Raw genomic sequence first — 16,899 nt, forward strand, 5'->3', positions numbered from 1 at the left:
CGGCCCCGCATATATTTATATAATGTATATCGGCCCCGCGTATATTTATATAATGTATATCGGCCCCGCGTATATTTATATAATGTATATCGGCCCCGCGTATATTTATATAATGTATATCGGTCCCGCATATATTTATATAATGTATATCAGCCCCGTGTAGATTTGTATAATGTATATCGGCCCCGCGTATATTTATATAATGTATATCGGGCCCGCATATATTTATATAATGTATATCGGCCCCGCATATATTTATATAATGTATATCGGCCCCACGTATATTTATATAATGTATATCGGCCCCGCGTATATTTATATAATGTACATCGGCCCCGCGTATATTTATATAATGTATATCGGCCCTGTGTATGTTTATATAATGTACATCGGCCCCGCGTATATTTATATAATGTATATCGGGCCCGCATATATTTATATAATGTATATCGGCCCCGTATATATTTATATAATATATATCGGCCCCGCATATATTTATATAATGTATAACGGCCCGCGTATATTTATATAATGTATATCGGGCCCGCATATATTTATATAATGTATATCAGCCCTGCGTATATTTATATAATGTATATCGGCCCCGCGTATATTTATATAATGTATATCGGCCCCGCATATATTTATATAATGTATATCGGCCCCGCGTATATTTATATAATGTATATCGGCCCCGCGTATATTTATATAATGTATATCGGTCCCGCATATATTTATATAATGTATATCAGCCCCGTGTAGATTTATATAATGTATATCGGCCCCGCGTATATTTATATAATGTATATCGGGCCCGCATATATTTATATAATGTATATCGGCCCCGCGTATATTTATATAATGTATATCGGCCCCGCATATATTTATATAATGTATATCGGCCCCACGTATATTTATATAATGTATATCGGCCCCGCGTATATTTATATAATGTATATCGGTCCCGCATATATTTATATAATGTATATCAGCCCCGTGTAGATTTATATAATGTATATCGGCCCTGCGTATGTTTATATAATGTATATCGGCCCCGCGTATATTTATATAATGTACATCGGCCCCGCGTATATTTATATAATGTATATCGGCCCCGCATATATTTATATAATGTATAACGGCCCCGCGTATATTTATATAATGTATATCGGCCCTGCGTATGTTTATATAATGTACATCGGGCCCGCGTATATTTATATAATGTATATCGGGCCCGCATATATTTATATAATGTATATCGGCCCCGCATATATTTATATAATGTATATCGGCCCCACGTATATTTATATAATGTATATCGGCCCCGCGTATATTTATATAATGTACATCGGCCCCGCGTATATTTATATAATGTATATCGGCCCTGTGTATGTTTATATAATGTACATCGGCCCCGCGTATATTTATATAATGTATATCGGGCCCGCATATATTTATATAATGTATATCGGCCCCGCATATATTTATATAATGTATATCGGCCCCGCATATATTTATATAATGTATATCGGCCCCGCATATATTTATATAATGTATATTGGCCCCGCATATATTTATATAATGTATAACGGCCCGCGTATATATATATAATGTATATCGGGCCCGCATATATTTATATAATGTATATCGGCCCTGCGTATATTTATATAATGTATATCGGCCCCGCGTATATTTATATAATGTATATCGGGCCCGCATATATTTATATAATGTATATCGGCCCCGCGTATATTTATATAATGTATATCGGCCCCGCATATATTTATATAATGTATATCGGGCCCGCATATATTTATATAATGTATATCGGCCCTGCATATATTTATATAATGTGTATCGGCCCCGCGTATATTTATATAATGTATATCGGCCCTGTGTATGTTTATATAATGTACATCGGCCCCGCGTATATTTATATAATGTATATCGGGCCCGCATATATTTATATAATGTATATCGGCCCCGTATATATTTATATAATATATATCGGCCCCGCATATATTTATATAATGTATAACGGCCCGCGTATATTTATATAATGTATATCGGGCCCGCATATATTTATATAATGTATATCAGCCCTGCGTATATTTATATAATGTATATCGGCCCCGCGTATATTTATATAATGTATATCGGCCCCGCATATATTTATATAATGTATATCGGCCCCGCGTATATTTATATAATGTATATCGGCCCCGCGTATATTTATATAATGTATATCGGCCCCGCGTATATTTATATAATGTATATCGGTCCCGCATATATTTATATAATGTATATCAGCCCCGTGTAGATTTATATAATGTATATCGGCCCCGCGTATATTTATATAATGTATATCGGGCCCGCATATATTTATATAATGTATATCGGCCCCGCGTATATTTATATAATGTATATCGGCCCCGCATATATTTATATAATGTATATCGGCCCCACGTATATTTATATAATGTATATCGGCCCCGCGTATATTTATATAATGTATATCGGTCCCGCATATATTTATATAATGTATATCAGCCCCGTGTAGATTTATATAATGTATATCGGCCCTGCGTATGTTTATATAATGTATATCGGCCCCGCGTATATTTATATAATGTACATCGGCCCCGCGTATATTTATATAATGTATATCGGCCCCGCATATATTTATATAATGTATAACGGCCCCGCGTATATTTATATAATGTATATCGGCCCTGCGTATATTTATATAATGTATATCGGCCCTGCGTATGTTTATATAATGTATATCGGCCCCGTATATATTTATATAATGTATAACGGCCCCGCGTATATTTATATAATGTATATCGGGCCCGCATATATTTATATAATGTATATCGGCCCCGCATATATTTATATAATGTATATCGGCCCCACGTATATTTATATAATGTATATCGGCCCCGCGTATATTTATATAATGTACATCGGCCCCGCGTATATTTATATAATGTATATCGGCCCTGTGTATGTTTATATAATGTACATCGGCCCCGCGTATATTTATATAATGTATATCGGGCCCGCATATATTTATATAATGTATATCGGCCCCGCATATATTTATATAATGTATATCGGCCCCGCATATATTTATATAATGTATATCGGCCCCGCATATATTTATATAATGTATATTGGCCCCGCATATATTTATATAATGTATAACGGCCCGCGTATATATATATAATGTATATCGGGCCCGCATATATTTATATAATGTATATCGGCCCTGCGTATATTTATATAATGTATATCGGCCCCGCGTATATTTATATAATGTATATCGGGCCCGCATATATTTATATAATGTATATCGGCCCCGCGTATATTTATATAATGTATATCGGCCCCGCATATATTTATATAATGTATATCGGCCCCACGTATATTTATATAATGTATATCGGGCCCGCATATATTTATATAATGTATATCGGCCCCGCATATATTTATATAATGTATATCAGGCCCGCATATATTTATATAATGTATATCGGCCCCGCGTATATTTATATAATGTATATCGGTCCCGCATATATTTATATAATGTATATCAGCCCCGTGTAGATTTATATAATGTATATCGGCCCTGCGTATATTTATATAATGTATATCGGCCCCGTATATATTTATATGTTATCATACCTCCTCTGAAACGCCGTTTTTCTAGTGTATATAATTGTAACTTTTTTAGTCTCTCCTCATAACGAGTATCTCCCAATCCCCTTATTAATTTTATTCCCTTCCTTTGCACTTTTTCTAATTCCATAATGTCCTTTTTAAGGACCGGTGCCCAGAATTGTATCGCGTATTCAAGGTGAGGTCTTAGCAATGACCTGTAAAGAGGCGGATAATATCCTCCTCCCGTGAATCAATACCCCGTTATATACATGGCAAAACCTTATTGGCCCTCGCAGCTGCCCCCTGGCATTGGGCACTGTTACCAAGTCTGTTGTCAACCGTTATTCCTAAATCATTCTCATTGGTAGTTTCCCCCAAGGATATTCCAATTAAAGAATAGGTTGCATTGTTATTATTTTACCATAATGCGTAACTTTGCATTTCTCTATGTTGAACCTCATCTGCCACCTGCACGCCGAGCCCCCAACTCTGTCTAAATCCTCCTGCAAAGAAGAAACACCAAACCATATATTTTCCTTCAAAAGTGAAAAATAATGGTGAACGCGCACCTGGTGAATAAATGGATGGAAGGTATATTCAAAGATCCTTCCCTTGATACAAACTTTTCCTCAAATCTCATTCAACGTGTAACATAGAAATAAAACACTCTCATATAAGGAGTAGGAGAGCCGCTTACTGTGTGCAGAGCAAATCCTGCTCTGGTGATTAGGTCACGATAGACGCTGAATATCTCTGACAGTTTCCTGAGAAACTCAGCGATAGAGACCTAATCACCAGAGCAGGGTTTTGTTGATAACCTCCATGTTGAATGTGGTGAATGTGATGATTCTGTAGAGCGATCACGCGGGGTCCCAACATTATTTTTTGTGTTGCTGAATGCCTCAGTTTCAATGTTTAACCCCATGTGTTGCCAGAGGAAGCATTTCCATGGCGCGCCTTGCACATCAGTTGTGCCCCCCCAAATGGAAACACTCTCCTCGCCAACAAAACAATGGTACAAAGAAATAGAAATATACAGGAATTTTAAATATACTTTTATTTTTTTAATAAGAAAATGGGCCGATGAACTACAATTCCCAGAATGTTATAACCACACCTGGGAACCTGTGGGCTCCGGATACCTGGTGCCTTCCCTTGCGGGACAACTATATATATATATATATATGTGTGTATATACTGTATATAATAAATATACTAAGGGAAATAGGGAGGGTTTTTATTTTTATTTATTTTGGTACTTTTTTTATCTTTATTTTTACCATTACATTATGTGATCGGGTGCAGCATTTGTGTTAATCTTAAATTTGTGTTCAATTAGGTTTTTACGAATACTTGTTCGGACAAAATATTTTTGAATGAAACTACGAAAAATAGCTGGGCGTCCCATGAGGAAAATTGTGTCCTGTCACTGGCACTCATAGGGTTAAAGATCAGTGATTCACCACCACCACCACCACCACCACAAGGCACTAAGTCGGTGGATTGCTCGGCGGTAGATTGCTCACGCCGTTGCAGATTTTTGATTGCTCGGCAATAGTTTCCTCAGGCTGCTGCAGAGGAAGTTTGATTGCTCGGCAGTGGACTGCTCAGGCCGCTGTAGGGAGCGTTGGATTGCTCGGCGCTCGGGATCGTTGTGTCACGGAGAGCCGTTGGATTGCTTCGCTGTGTAGCCGTTTTCACGGTGATGTCTCGCAGGGCTGTGCTCGGCTGGTGTCGGCTCCGGTGAGATGGCGGCTCCAGGTCCCCGCTGGTACCTGAAGAGGCGAGAGGGGAACCACGAGAGACTGCTGCTGCGGGATGGCGAGGAGGTGAGACTGACAGGGGCGGGAAACGGGATCATTGGAGCCGGGGGTAGGTGGGTAGAAGCATACCTGCTGAGTGTCCTTGTTCCGTTAGTCCAGTCTCTATGTGCCTCTCTTTTCTCCGGCTGATGCCCTCTTCCCCCCCCCCCCCCCGATGCCCCTCTTTTCTAGGAGGTGAGAATGTGTGCTGGGTATGAGGGGATCGCAGGGTTCTACAGCCCTAAAAGCCCCGATAATGTGTACAGAAACAGCAGGGAAGGGCTTTATAAATTAAACGGGGTAAATAACACTCGTTATGCCTCTAACCACACCCCCTAAAAGAAGTGGCCTACAGCGGTTTAATGTGCCAAGAAGTTGGCTGGAGCCCGGGCAGGGGCTTTGAGTATAGGAGGAGGGCAGGATGGTGGGTAATTGTGGGTAGGAGGCTTTAGGATGGTTTGATGAGTAGGACCCTTTTGCGCCCTGAGTTGTTGTCCATGGCAGCTATTTGTTAGCAACGGGGTAAATGCCGCCCGCGCACCCGGGATGGGGGGGGCTACTGGACATTAATCTGAGCGCAGACCTTGGTGCAGCCAACAATTTAGGCTTTTTGTTTCAGAAATCTGACCGATATTTCTGTTTGTAAGTCTTGGCTACCTAACCTGTGACTGGTCAGCAGCTGGCTAGCAAAAGGCTGGCTGATTGTCCGTGGAATTATACATCGGACAGCCCCGGGGCTGCGTCTTGACTATCCTCGTTCAAAGCATTTCATGTGCATGTTTACATGTTAGCTGTAGGGTGCTAGGTCGGTACAGATAGTTACGGTAGGATGTAAGCCCTTTTGGGCAACAAGAGGTCATACCCTAAAACCAGAGGGTCGAGGTTCAAGAAAGTTTTACTTTACTGAGAGCATGGTAGATAAGTGGAACAGCTTCCCAGCAGAGGTGGTAGAGGGTAATACAGTGAGGGCATTAAACATGCATGGGATAGACATACGGCTCCTGAATCTAAGACGAGACCAACGACTGATTAAGGTATGAGTTGTTACAGCAGGAGAAACGGGCGACTAGACGGGGGCCGAATAGGGCCGATCTGGCAGCAGGTTCTGTGTTTCTGTGCTTAGTTTGCTCGTTTGACTTGCCTTTAGATCACGCTGGGTCGCGGCCTTGGAGTTACCTACCAGCTGACATCTATCCTGTGCCCGCTGATGATTTCTCGAGTCCACTGCATCCTCAGACAGAACGGCCAGAGTCAATGGACCATCACGGACAATCAGGTGACATCCGCAGAGCTCCAGAACGGGACAGGCAACGATCCGTTTCAGGGGCAGTTTATGGATACAATACTTATCGGCCCCTAAAGAAACAGGGCAACTAATGCACAAGCTCACACCTTATAGGGGCAAAAACGGAACATCTTAAAAAGTAACGCAGCGGCGTAGCCTGTGCAAGCCGTATAGCGGCTGCAAAATAAAATGAGTTCCGGCTCTGAAGGCAAACCTCTGGCTGTGCCGGCCCAGGATAGTGGGAGTTGTGAATCTGTTGGTGGAGAATTGGCATCCAAATGCTTATTTGAAGCCATGGAATATGATACCCCCCCCCCCCAATAACACAGAGATGTTCTTATCCGTGATTTCCGTCCGGTGAGGGATCCCCGCTGGGTCTCGTGTTGTCGCTGAATTGCCGTTTTTCATCTTTGTTCTTCATCCCGTTTCATTGCTAAATCCCCATTTCTCTGTCCCGCAGAGCCTGAACGGCGTCTGGCTGAACAAAGAGAGGCTGGAACCGCGGAAGTCGTACGTCCTGACGGAGGGAACCTGCATCCAGCTGGGGGTGCCTTTGCCGAGCAATGACAGAGCGGAGTTCGTTTACGACCTGATCCAGGAATGTCTGGAACAAGACATACCGTCCCTGAGCCGGTCGGTAAAGCCCAAAGTACCCAGAACCAAGCGGAAATTTAACTCTGATGAGTCGGAAGCCTCCGGAGCGGAGGGTCCGTCCAACTTCTCAAAAGCAAAAGTTCACCGGGTCGGCAGCCGCGACGGCGCACCAGCCAAGTGTTCCCACAAGGCTCACCGTGCTAAACACCACAGCGTGATGGTAGACGCCGGTGCATTGCAAGACCAAATCGAGCCGAATAATTCCACGGATGGAGACGAGCTTCCTCCCACTCAGCGGCAGTGCCGGGGAACCTTACAGCTGACCAAAGTCAGACAGACCATGCAGGAGATAAGGAGACTCAATGTGCAAATGCAGGAAAAACAGCTGGAGATGCAGGAGAAGCTGAATGCTCCCCATGCCAGCAAGTCGGCCAATCCCAGGGATGTCCTCACTGTCCAGAAGGAGCTTCATGAGCTCCAGAACCAGCTGAGTAGCGAGCGAGAGGAGCACCTCCACCGAGTCCAGGAACTGAGGCAGATCTTCCAGGAGGAGCAGGAGAAGCAGGTCAGCAGAGCTCCACGGCCATCTAATAATAATAATAATAATTAATAAAATAAAAAAAAAAAATATATATATATATATATATATATATATAAGCTGACCTGTTCATTTTTTTTTTTTTGTTCTCAGGGAGAGCGAAAGATGGCCGAGGAACATCTGAAGGATCAGCTGGCGCAGGCCCTGCAGGAGGTACAAACATTTGGCACCATATGGAAAGGTTGAGGATGATGGGATTAGCAGTCAACATGCAGATAAATCACAGTGTTGCGGCTCGTCATTCCCACTGCTCGGTTTGGGGCTGTAGTGGCAGTTCGCAGGAACCTGGGGTTTAAAGGGACGGTGCAATATTTAACTCAAGCTTTGGTTTTACTTTCACAGCACACGCTGCTCATGGAGGAACTGAACCGAAATAAGACTGACTTTGAACAGATCATACAGGCTAAGGAAAGAGAGCTCCAAGAAACAAAGGTATCAGAATTCCCACCGGCATTCTACGCGCATGCAAAGATTATTTTCACGCTGTTTTCAGATATCCATCCGAGTGAATTTGTTAATTATATCAAAAGAGAACGCCCCCCCTGTTTTGTTTTTGCATAATGTTTTCAGGCAGCTGCAAATCAGCCGTTTGTATGATTCTCACTCTGTTATCTGATCCCCGATCTACTAAACCCCCCGACTCCTTATCATACTGCCTGTGGGGAACAATAGAATGGCTCAATCTTAATCAACCAGTCAGGGATTCTGACTAATGAAAGTCTATGGAGGAACGGACTTCATTGGCATCGCCATAAAGCATCGGCTCAGTGTGGGGTTTGAGCCGGGAAAGTTACCCGAAATATCACATGACTGACAACAAATATTTTTTCCATGGGACAGGAAACAAATCTTATATATTATATAATATATATATATTTTTTTTAAAGATTTTTGATTGGATAGTATTTGGAGTTCAGCCATAATTAAATTGTCACAGATGTCTCTTTTTCTCATTAGAGATTACTGTAACAGGTTGAGGCTAGGGATGCACCGACATAATGGTGGCCGAAACATATCGGCAAAATGCTGAAATAAAAAAAAGACTGCTGAAAATAATCGTCCAATAACAAATGTGGTGAAAGTACCAGTGTATGTGATTAAAATCAATAATAATTAATGTGAAAAAGAAGAAAAAACTTTTTTTATAATATACTCTCCTTCCAAGTAAACTCTCACAGCCGCAACCCTAGAACAGCGCTCTCCAGATGCCGGTATCCACAAATCAAATTCAACCACTACTTTGCATATCATTGCATTTTTTGATCCTGCTACGCTATTATTTTTTGTATATTTCCTCTCTTTCCTATTTATTCATAACGAGCGCCCCTTTGTGACTTTTATTTGAAAATAATCGTCCGCAGGGGCCCTGCTGCTTACCCGTGCGTTACTCGCACACACACCATGTATCGGCTGCTCGTGCATGATAGGAGTGTGATTGCTATATTAAATATATATGACTGCTAACTGAAATCATGCTCCTATCCTGCCCAGGCATACCCAGATTCCAGCATGTACTGGCTGACTTGGCATGGTAGGAGTGTGATTGCTGTTAACAATCAAATATTAATATTATTGATTTTTTTTTGTCCAATGTTGGTGTGTTACTTTCTTTTAATAAAAGTGTGGTTATTTTTCTTGGGGGGTGGGGGTCATTTTCGGTTTCTGCCAAGTGAATCCTCAATTTAATATTTCGGTCCAGAATTTTCATTTCGGTGCATCCCTAGTTGAGACAGGAGTGTTGCGCTGCCTCCCTGTGCCTCTGTAACCTGACAGAGCGACACAAGAAGATGGACACACCAGTTGTAGAAACATAAAGAACCTCCCGGCAGATCAGCCCCCATTCTAGTCGCCCGTTTCTCCTGCTGTAAAGACTCAAACCTTATTCAGTCGTTCGTCTCGTCTTAGATTCAGGAGCCGTATGTCCATCTCATGCATGTTTAATACCCTCACTGTATTACCCTCTACCACTTCTGCTGACGAGCTGTTCTATGTATGTACTACCACCTCTTTAAAGTAAAAAAAACTAAGCAGGAGAGTGTGCGCTTTGATGTTACTGGGAACTTCAAGGTTTTGTTTATTGCAGGAAGAGAAGGAGAAGGCGCGCGTTCAGAAGGAAGAGGTCTTGAGTCACATGAATGATGTTCTAGACAATGAGCTTCAATGTATCATCTGCTCAGAAAATTTCATTGAGGTAAGTTCCTTGATATGACGTCCCTCGCGTTCTGTCTGGGGCCAGTCACACTTATCCAATGTGCACACTCTAGAGAAAGCTGACGGCCGTCCGGCATATGTTCTCTTCAACCAAGTTTACGCCAGGATTATTCACAATATCTAGATTAATAAATAAATTGTATAATATTATTATTTGTATATCATTTAATATTGATTATTAAAAAAAGTCTTATTCCTTCTATATAGCCCTTGCAATACACCCCCCAGGTACTAGGTTCTCCCTTAGAAGTTTGAAGGATTGAAGTAGGAATATTGGCCACTAGAGGCACTCAAACCCCTGCCTAATCCAAGAAGGGAGCCTAGAATATGTTCAGAGGCTACCTCCATTCATAAAGTGACTGCCACTCAATTAAACCGTGGAGTTTCTATGTATCATTTCTTTAAAGCGCGGCGATGTTCCCGTGCTGACCGATCACACACTTGCTTTTGGGGTTAAGCTGTTATTGTTCTTCTGAGCATTTTGGGAGGTTCATTGCATACTGATGAGTATTGTGCTGAATATATTTTTTAAGGGTACTTCTTTACGTAACTCTTTTCTAACTAAGCGCTGCATTAGGGATAGAAGCAATTCGATCCAAAATTCGATCGAGACGCTCTAAAATATTACTTTTTATTCTGTCATTTATAGGCATCCGGTGTATCTGATAGAACTCCACCAGTCCAGGACCCCCTCTTGTTCTTTGTACATGCCTGTTATTCTACAGACAGTGCAGTTTATGTAACTTACCGTTTTTGTCTAAGTGGGACAGCACCTTTAACAATAAAATACTTATTTGGTAGCTCTTGGCTTCTCGTAGCCTGTCAGCCAGCAACTTTGCTGGTGTTGAGTAATTTGGTACTGGGTAACTTTATTAAGGAGTAGGGAGCGGGCATTGACTACTCTCACTCCCCCTCCACTGTTTATAAACGCTGCTTGAATGTAGAGATGCTCGGTACCGTCTTATGGAGCGCCGGTGTTTCTCCTCCTTTAGGCTGTAACCCTGAACTGCGCGCACAGCTTCTGCTTCTTCTGCATCACGGAGTGGAGGAAACGCAAAGACGAGTGCCCCATCTGCAGACAGCAGATCGTCTCCCAGACCCGCTCCCTCGTCCTGGACAACTGCATCAACCGCATGGTGGACAAGCTGAGCGCTGAAATGAAGGAACGACGGGCGGCTCTGATCGCGGAGCGAAAAGGTGAGAGGTGGGTGACCTCAGAAGACCCTAGCATGGCCAACCTCGCCAACCCTATAGGAGATACAGAAACTTGAATTAACTCCCTTAACTGCCAGAGGACTGTAATAAAATAGGAATACTGGCCGCTAGCGCTCATGTGTTGATGTAAATATTCTCCCTCATCCTTCCTGCTGTGCTGTATGCTGGAGCCGCCATCACAGGGTTAAATTGCACCTTCTCCCTAATGTAAATGTGCTAATAGCGTTACAAAGGGACCTGCGCAGCTGCATCTCTAGCACTAGAGGCTCATGTCTGATAAATGCAGCGGGAGAATAGGAAGTAGAATGCAACTTCCTGCTTCGGCCGTAAGTAGGTGGGATAATATTCAGACACGGATCTCAATTCCCTGATGTAAAATAGTCCTTTTTACAAACGGAATCCAAGCCACAGGGAGGGTCGGTAAACTCTTGGTTATGATAAAAGCTGCGGTGGGAACATGTTTCCTTTACAGCTGCTGTTCCGCTTTTAACAATTTCATCACAAAATGCACGGGACAAAGAAAATATTAAACAGACAATAACATACTGAATACTGGTACAGAAGGCAAGGGCCCGATCGGATACATTTTTCAGTTCATTTGCGGGCAGCTAATTTTGTTCTGCTCAGGCGAAAATTCCGAGGCATTTTTAATTTGGGAATGAAAATCACTACCCGGTGCCAACGTTCACTCACAATCTCATTCTCGCTCACTCTCTCCCTCGCACTCTCTAAATGTTTCCCTATCTTCTCTGCAGACCTTCCGCTTCTCCCTTCTCTTGTCCATTCTATCTTAAATTTTTAATCCTTAATCTGGTATCTTCTTTCTTTGATCGCATCTCTACGGACAAAACCCGGCAACTTTGCTGACGTCCTCCCCGAACTTCCGGAGAGGAGTTCGCTGCAAGCACCATTGTTTTGCCCTCTGCCCGTATAACTAATCCCATCCCTATAAACTGTTATATCTTGTATATTCCTCATGTTATCCCCTTAAAGACAATGGGCGGTCCCTAAACCCATTGAAAACAATGCATTTTGATCCCATACATGTACGGGCTTTGTCATAAAGGGGTTAAATACTCTCCTGCCGGAAAACTAATCCAGTCTTTATAACCCGTTATATCCTGTATATTCCTCATATTATATACTCTCCGGCCGTATAACTAATCCCGTCCTTATAACCCGCTATATCCCTGTATATTCCTCATATTATATATTATATACTCTCCGGCCGTATAACTAACCCCGTCCTTATAACCCGTTATACCCTGTATATTCCTCATATTATATATTATATACTCTCTAATCCTGTCCTTATAACCCGTTATATCCTGTATATTCCTCATATTATATATTATATACTCTCCCCCCCGTATAACTAATCCCGTCCTTATAACCCGTTATATCCTGTATATTCCTCATATTATATATTATATACTCTCCTGCCGTATAACTAATCCCGTCCTTATAACCCGTTATATCCTGTATATTCCTCATATTATATATTATATACTCTCCGGCCGTATAACTAATCCCGTCCTTATAACCCGTTATATCCCTGTATATTCCTCATATTATATATTATATACTCTCCGGCCGTATAACTAATCCCGTCCTTATAACCCGTTATATCCTGTATATTCCTCATATTATATATTATATACTCTCCCCCTCGTATAACTAACCCCGTCCTTATAACCCGTTATATCCTGTATATTCCTCATATTATATATTATATACTCTCCGGCCGTATAACTAATCCCGTCCTTATAACCCGTTATATCCTGTATATTCCTCATATTATATATTATATACTCTCCGGCCGTATAACTAATCCCGTCCTTATAACCCGTTATATCCTGTATATTCCTCATATTATATATTATATACTCTCCGGCCGTATAACTACCGTATTTGCTCGATTATAAGACGAGGTTTTTTCCAGAGCAAATGCTCTGAAAAATACCCCTCGTCTTATAATCGGGGTCGTCTTCTAATCAGACCCCAAAAAAATGCTGGCGCCATGCTGCTTACCGGTCGCGAGCAGCGTCTCTTCTGTTAGAAGCAGGGCAGGAAGCTTGCAGCGTCCTCACAGAACTCTATCTCCCCCCTCCCTCCTCTGAGGGCGTGGCCAGAGAAGTTGCTACAGCCGGTCCCCTGCAGAAGTCTGCGAGTGGGAGATCTGCAGTTCAGGTGAGGGGGTGGGGGAGGGTTTTTGAGTATGTGTGAAGTGTGTGTGATTAAGGGAATGAATGAGTATTTAAATGTTTGTGAATGAGTGTGAGTGTGTGTGTGATAGCATGGATGTGTAAGGGGGGTGGGGGTTGTAGCATGGCATATGGAGGCTGTAATCCCACTGCTATCATCCCCAGGTTCCAGCATGTACTGGCTGCCTTGGCTTGATAGGAGTGTGATTGCTGTTAGCAGTTTGATATATATATATATATATATCAAACTGCTAACAGCAATCACACTCCTATCAAGCCAAGGCAGCCAGTACATGCTGGGTTAAAAGGCATATCATGGGGCTGAGTGGCATATAGGGGGTTAAAATGCATTTCTGGACCTCCAGAAATGCATTTTAACCCCCTATATGCCACTCAGCCCCATGATATGCCTATATACCTCCAGAAATGCTTTATACCCCCCTATATGCCACTCAGCCCCATGATATGCCTTTTAACCCCCTATATGCCAGAGTGGCATACAGGGGTATAAGGCATATCATGGGGCAGAGTGGCAAATAGGGGGGTATAAAGCATTTCTGGGGGCAGAGTGGCATAACTGGGGGGGGCAGGTTGGCAAATAAAAGGAAATTTAAAAAATATATTTTTCTCAATCATAGCTTTTATTAAACATGAAAATAATTTACATTAATTAATATTTACTGGTAAAACTTTTTCCCTATAGGGTAGTCTTATATTCAGGCTTTTTGTTTTTTTCCTAAATTAATATTTTGATTTTGGGGGGTCGTCTTATAATCGGGGTCGTCTTATAATCGAGCAAATACGGTAATCCCGTCCTTATAACCAGTTATATCCTGTATATTCCTCATATTATATATTATATACTCTCCGGCCGTATAACTAATCCCGTCCTTATAACCCGTTATATCCCTGTATATTGCTCATATTATATATTATATACTCTCCCCCGTATAACTAATCCCGTCCTTATAACCCGTTATATCCCTGTATATTCCTTATATTATATATTATATACTCTCCGGCCGTATAACTAATCCTGTCCTTATAACCCGTTATATCCTGTATATTCCTCATATTATATATTATATACTCTCCCCCGTATAACTAATCCCGTCCTTATAACCCGTTATATCCTGTATATTCCTCATATTATATATTATATACTCTCCGGCCGTATAACTAATCCCGTCCTTATAACCCGTTATATCCTGTATATTCCTCATATTATATATTATATACTCCCCGGCCGTATAACTAATCCCGTCCTTATAACCCGTTATATCCCTGTATATTCCTCATATTATATATTATATACTCTCCGGCCGTATAACTAATCCCGTCCTTATAACCCGTTATATCCTGTATATTCCTCATATTATATATTATATACTCTCCGGCCGTATAACTAATCCCGTCCTTATAACCCGTTATATCCCTGTATATTCCTCAAAATATATATTATATACTCTCCCCCGTATAACTAATCCCGTCCTTATAACCCGTTATATATCCTGTATATTCCTCATATTATATATTATATAATCTCCGGCCGTATAACTAATCCCGTCCTTATAACCCGTTATATCCTGTATATTCCTCATATTATATATTATATACTCTCCGGCCGTATAACTAATCCCGTCCTTATAACCCGTTATATCCCTGTATATTCCTCATATTATATATTATATACTCTCTAATCCTGTCCTTATAACCCGTTACCAGTAAAATAATTCTGCCCCTCCTGATATATAACTGCCCCTTTACATACGCTGTCCCCGGTCTGTGTATTGATTTTGCGATGTTTTCTAGCAGATGCTCGTCAGCCGCAGGGAGTGATCGCCATCCAGTCTGAAAGCGAGAGCGGATCCCTGCCGTCCGACGCGCTTTACATCTCCAGCAGCTCCGACATCGAGGATCTGGACTTTGAGTTCTGGGTGGAATATGACAGCGAAGATTTTTGGGATTCCGCATCTGATGACGATGACGACGACGACGACGACGATAGCTTTTTCATCATCTGACAAGGTCCCTCTAAAATTCTTTGGACGGGAGATAATTTCACAGCCCCTCCTCCGACACCGAAATGTTCAAAAGCCTGGATTAATAAAAGAAAATTGGAATTTTGACGACAAGAACTGACATTTTTGTATTGTTGACATACTTTATAAATACGTATCTGGAATTATTTATGTTTATTATTTAGTTACAATCCTCTGCAATCAGGACAGGGGTTGGATGTGGTTCCGAGCTGCCTGTAATTCACAAAGAGGGTCTGTACCGTTCCTCGGGGTGACGGCTGAACGCTCCGGGGGCAGATTTTCAGGATCTCTTTAATGTTTGTTGGTTGGTTGACGTATTTTCATAATTATTCATTTGATTTTGTTCACCGTTGGCAAATTATGTCTTAAAGTACGTTTTCAGCAGTTGTTTTTTTTTGTTTTTTTTTAAATAAAATAAATCTGGCAGTATTTATATTTTCTTTGCATCGTCCACCTTGCTATAATTTGCTTCCATAAGCATTCCCCCCCCATATAAATAACTAATACTTGAACTAAGCTCTGCAACGCGATGCCCCCTCCCTGGTCCCGCTTTCACACCGCTGCTTGAAGAACGGGTTTGAAAGGGTGATCTGTCCCTTTAATTAAAGTGCAGTAAACCGGTTCGGCGTAGCTGCGTGTTGGCTAAATGAGCTGCAGCGTAATCTCGTGACTGCTGCCTCTGGTGTTGGGTGTTTGCGCATGTGTGTGTGTTCAGGTACCGTCTGTGCATCTTCTGCTTGAGGCTGGGCTCAGTAGCGCCCCCTGTGTCTCTATCTCTGGGCTTCCTCGTTTGCATGCATCTGCTATTTTATGGTTGGAGGATCATGCGCCTGCGCGTTCCACCTACTTACGGCTGTGTTGATGATGTCATCGCTACGGAATTTGATGGCGTTATATAAAACAATAAATAATAATAATGTCGGATTAACCCTTTGTTTTATCCCAACGTTAACGCGGTCTGTACCTCTTCTGCCTCGGGCTGTGTAATCCGTCCTCACCCGGGATGAAAGGAGGTCGCCTGCTTCGTTTCAGTTTAATTAAGCGTTTTTACCGCATACCTGCCGCCTGTCATGTTTCTAACAATACATTTTTATCCATCCTGGTCGTTTATTAACCTTTTTCCTACTGAAAGTAGATTCACGTTTTATTAAAATAAACGGCTTTAGCTCGGGGTGTTTTAGGGCAAAAGAGGGCAGATAAAAGCCAGGGGATAATGGGCACTTATACCAAATGATTAAAGGGATTTATTAAGGGACGGGAGAGAAGTTTATTCCGGTGGAAGAGA

The 16,899-nt window shown here is 41.8% G+C and overlaps 1 protein-coding gene across 4 annotated transcripts; it reads left to right on the top strand.

Annotated features, from left to right (window-relative positions):
• The first annotated feature begins 5,264 nt into the window (after positions 1–5,264).
• Positions 5,265–15,998, top strand: RNF8 (ring finger protein 8). 4 transcript variants are annotated; one of them, XM_053460578.1, is made up of 8 exons: positions 5,265–5,492; positions 6,613–6,741; positions 7,211–7,909; positions 8,036–8,095; positions 8,285–8,374; positions 10,026–10,133; positions 11,146–11,357; positions 15,385–15,668. In XM_053460578.1, the coding sequence occupies exons 1-8, from the start codon at positions 5,412–5,414 to the stop codon at positions 15,425–15,427; spliced, it is 1,422 nt and encodes a 473-aa protein (XP_053316553.1). In that variant the 5' UTR covers positions 5,265–5,411; the 3' UTR covers positions 15,428–15,668. The 4 variants fall into 4 exon arrangements, with proteins under 4 accessions (XP_053316553.1, XP_053316551.1, XP_053316554.1 ...); XM_053460576.1 differs by having other exon boundaries at positions 5,266–5,492; positions 11,146–11,350; positions 15,385–15,998; XM_053460579.1 differs by having other exon boundaries at positions 5,266–5,492; positions 15,388–15,668.
• The last annotated feature ends 901 nt before the right edge of the window (positions 15,999–16,899 follow it).

This window comes from Spea bombifrons, chromosome 3 (genome assembly GCF_027358695.1).
Source record: "Spea bombifrons isolate aSpeBom1 chromosome 3, aSpeBom1.2.pri, whole genome shotgun sequence".
Taxonomy (NCBI): Eukaryota; Metazoa; Chordata; class Amphibia; order Anura; family Pelobatidae; genus Spea; species Spea bombifrons.

Coding starts and splice junctions, on each gene's coding strand:
- RNF8 (XM_053460576.1), top strand. CDS start 5,412: ATGGCGGCTCCAGGTCCCCGCTGGTACCTGAAGAGGCGAGAGGGGAAC. Junction 5,493..6,612: donor TGCTGCGGGATGGCGAGGAG/GTGAGACTGACA, acceptor ACTTGCCTTTAG/ATCACGCTGGGTCGCGGCCT. Junction 7,910..8,035: donor AGGAGGAGCAGGAGAAGCAG/GTCAGCAGAGCT, acceptor TTTTGTTCTCAG/GGAGAGCGAAAGATGGCCGA.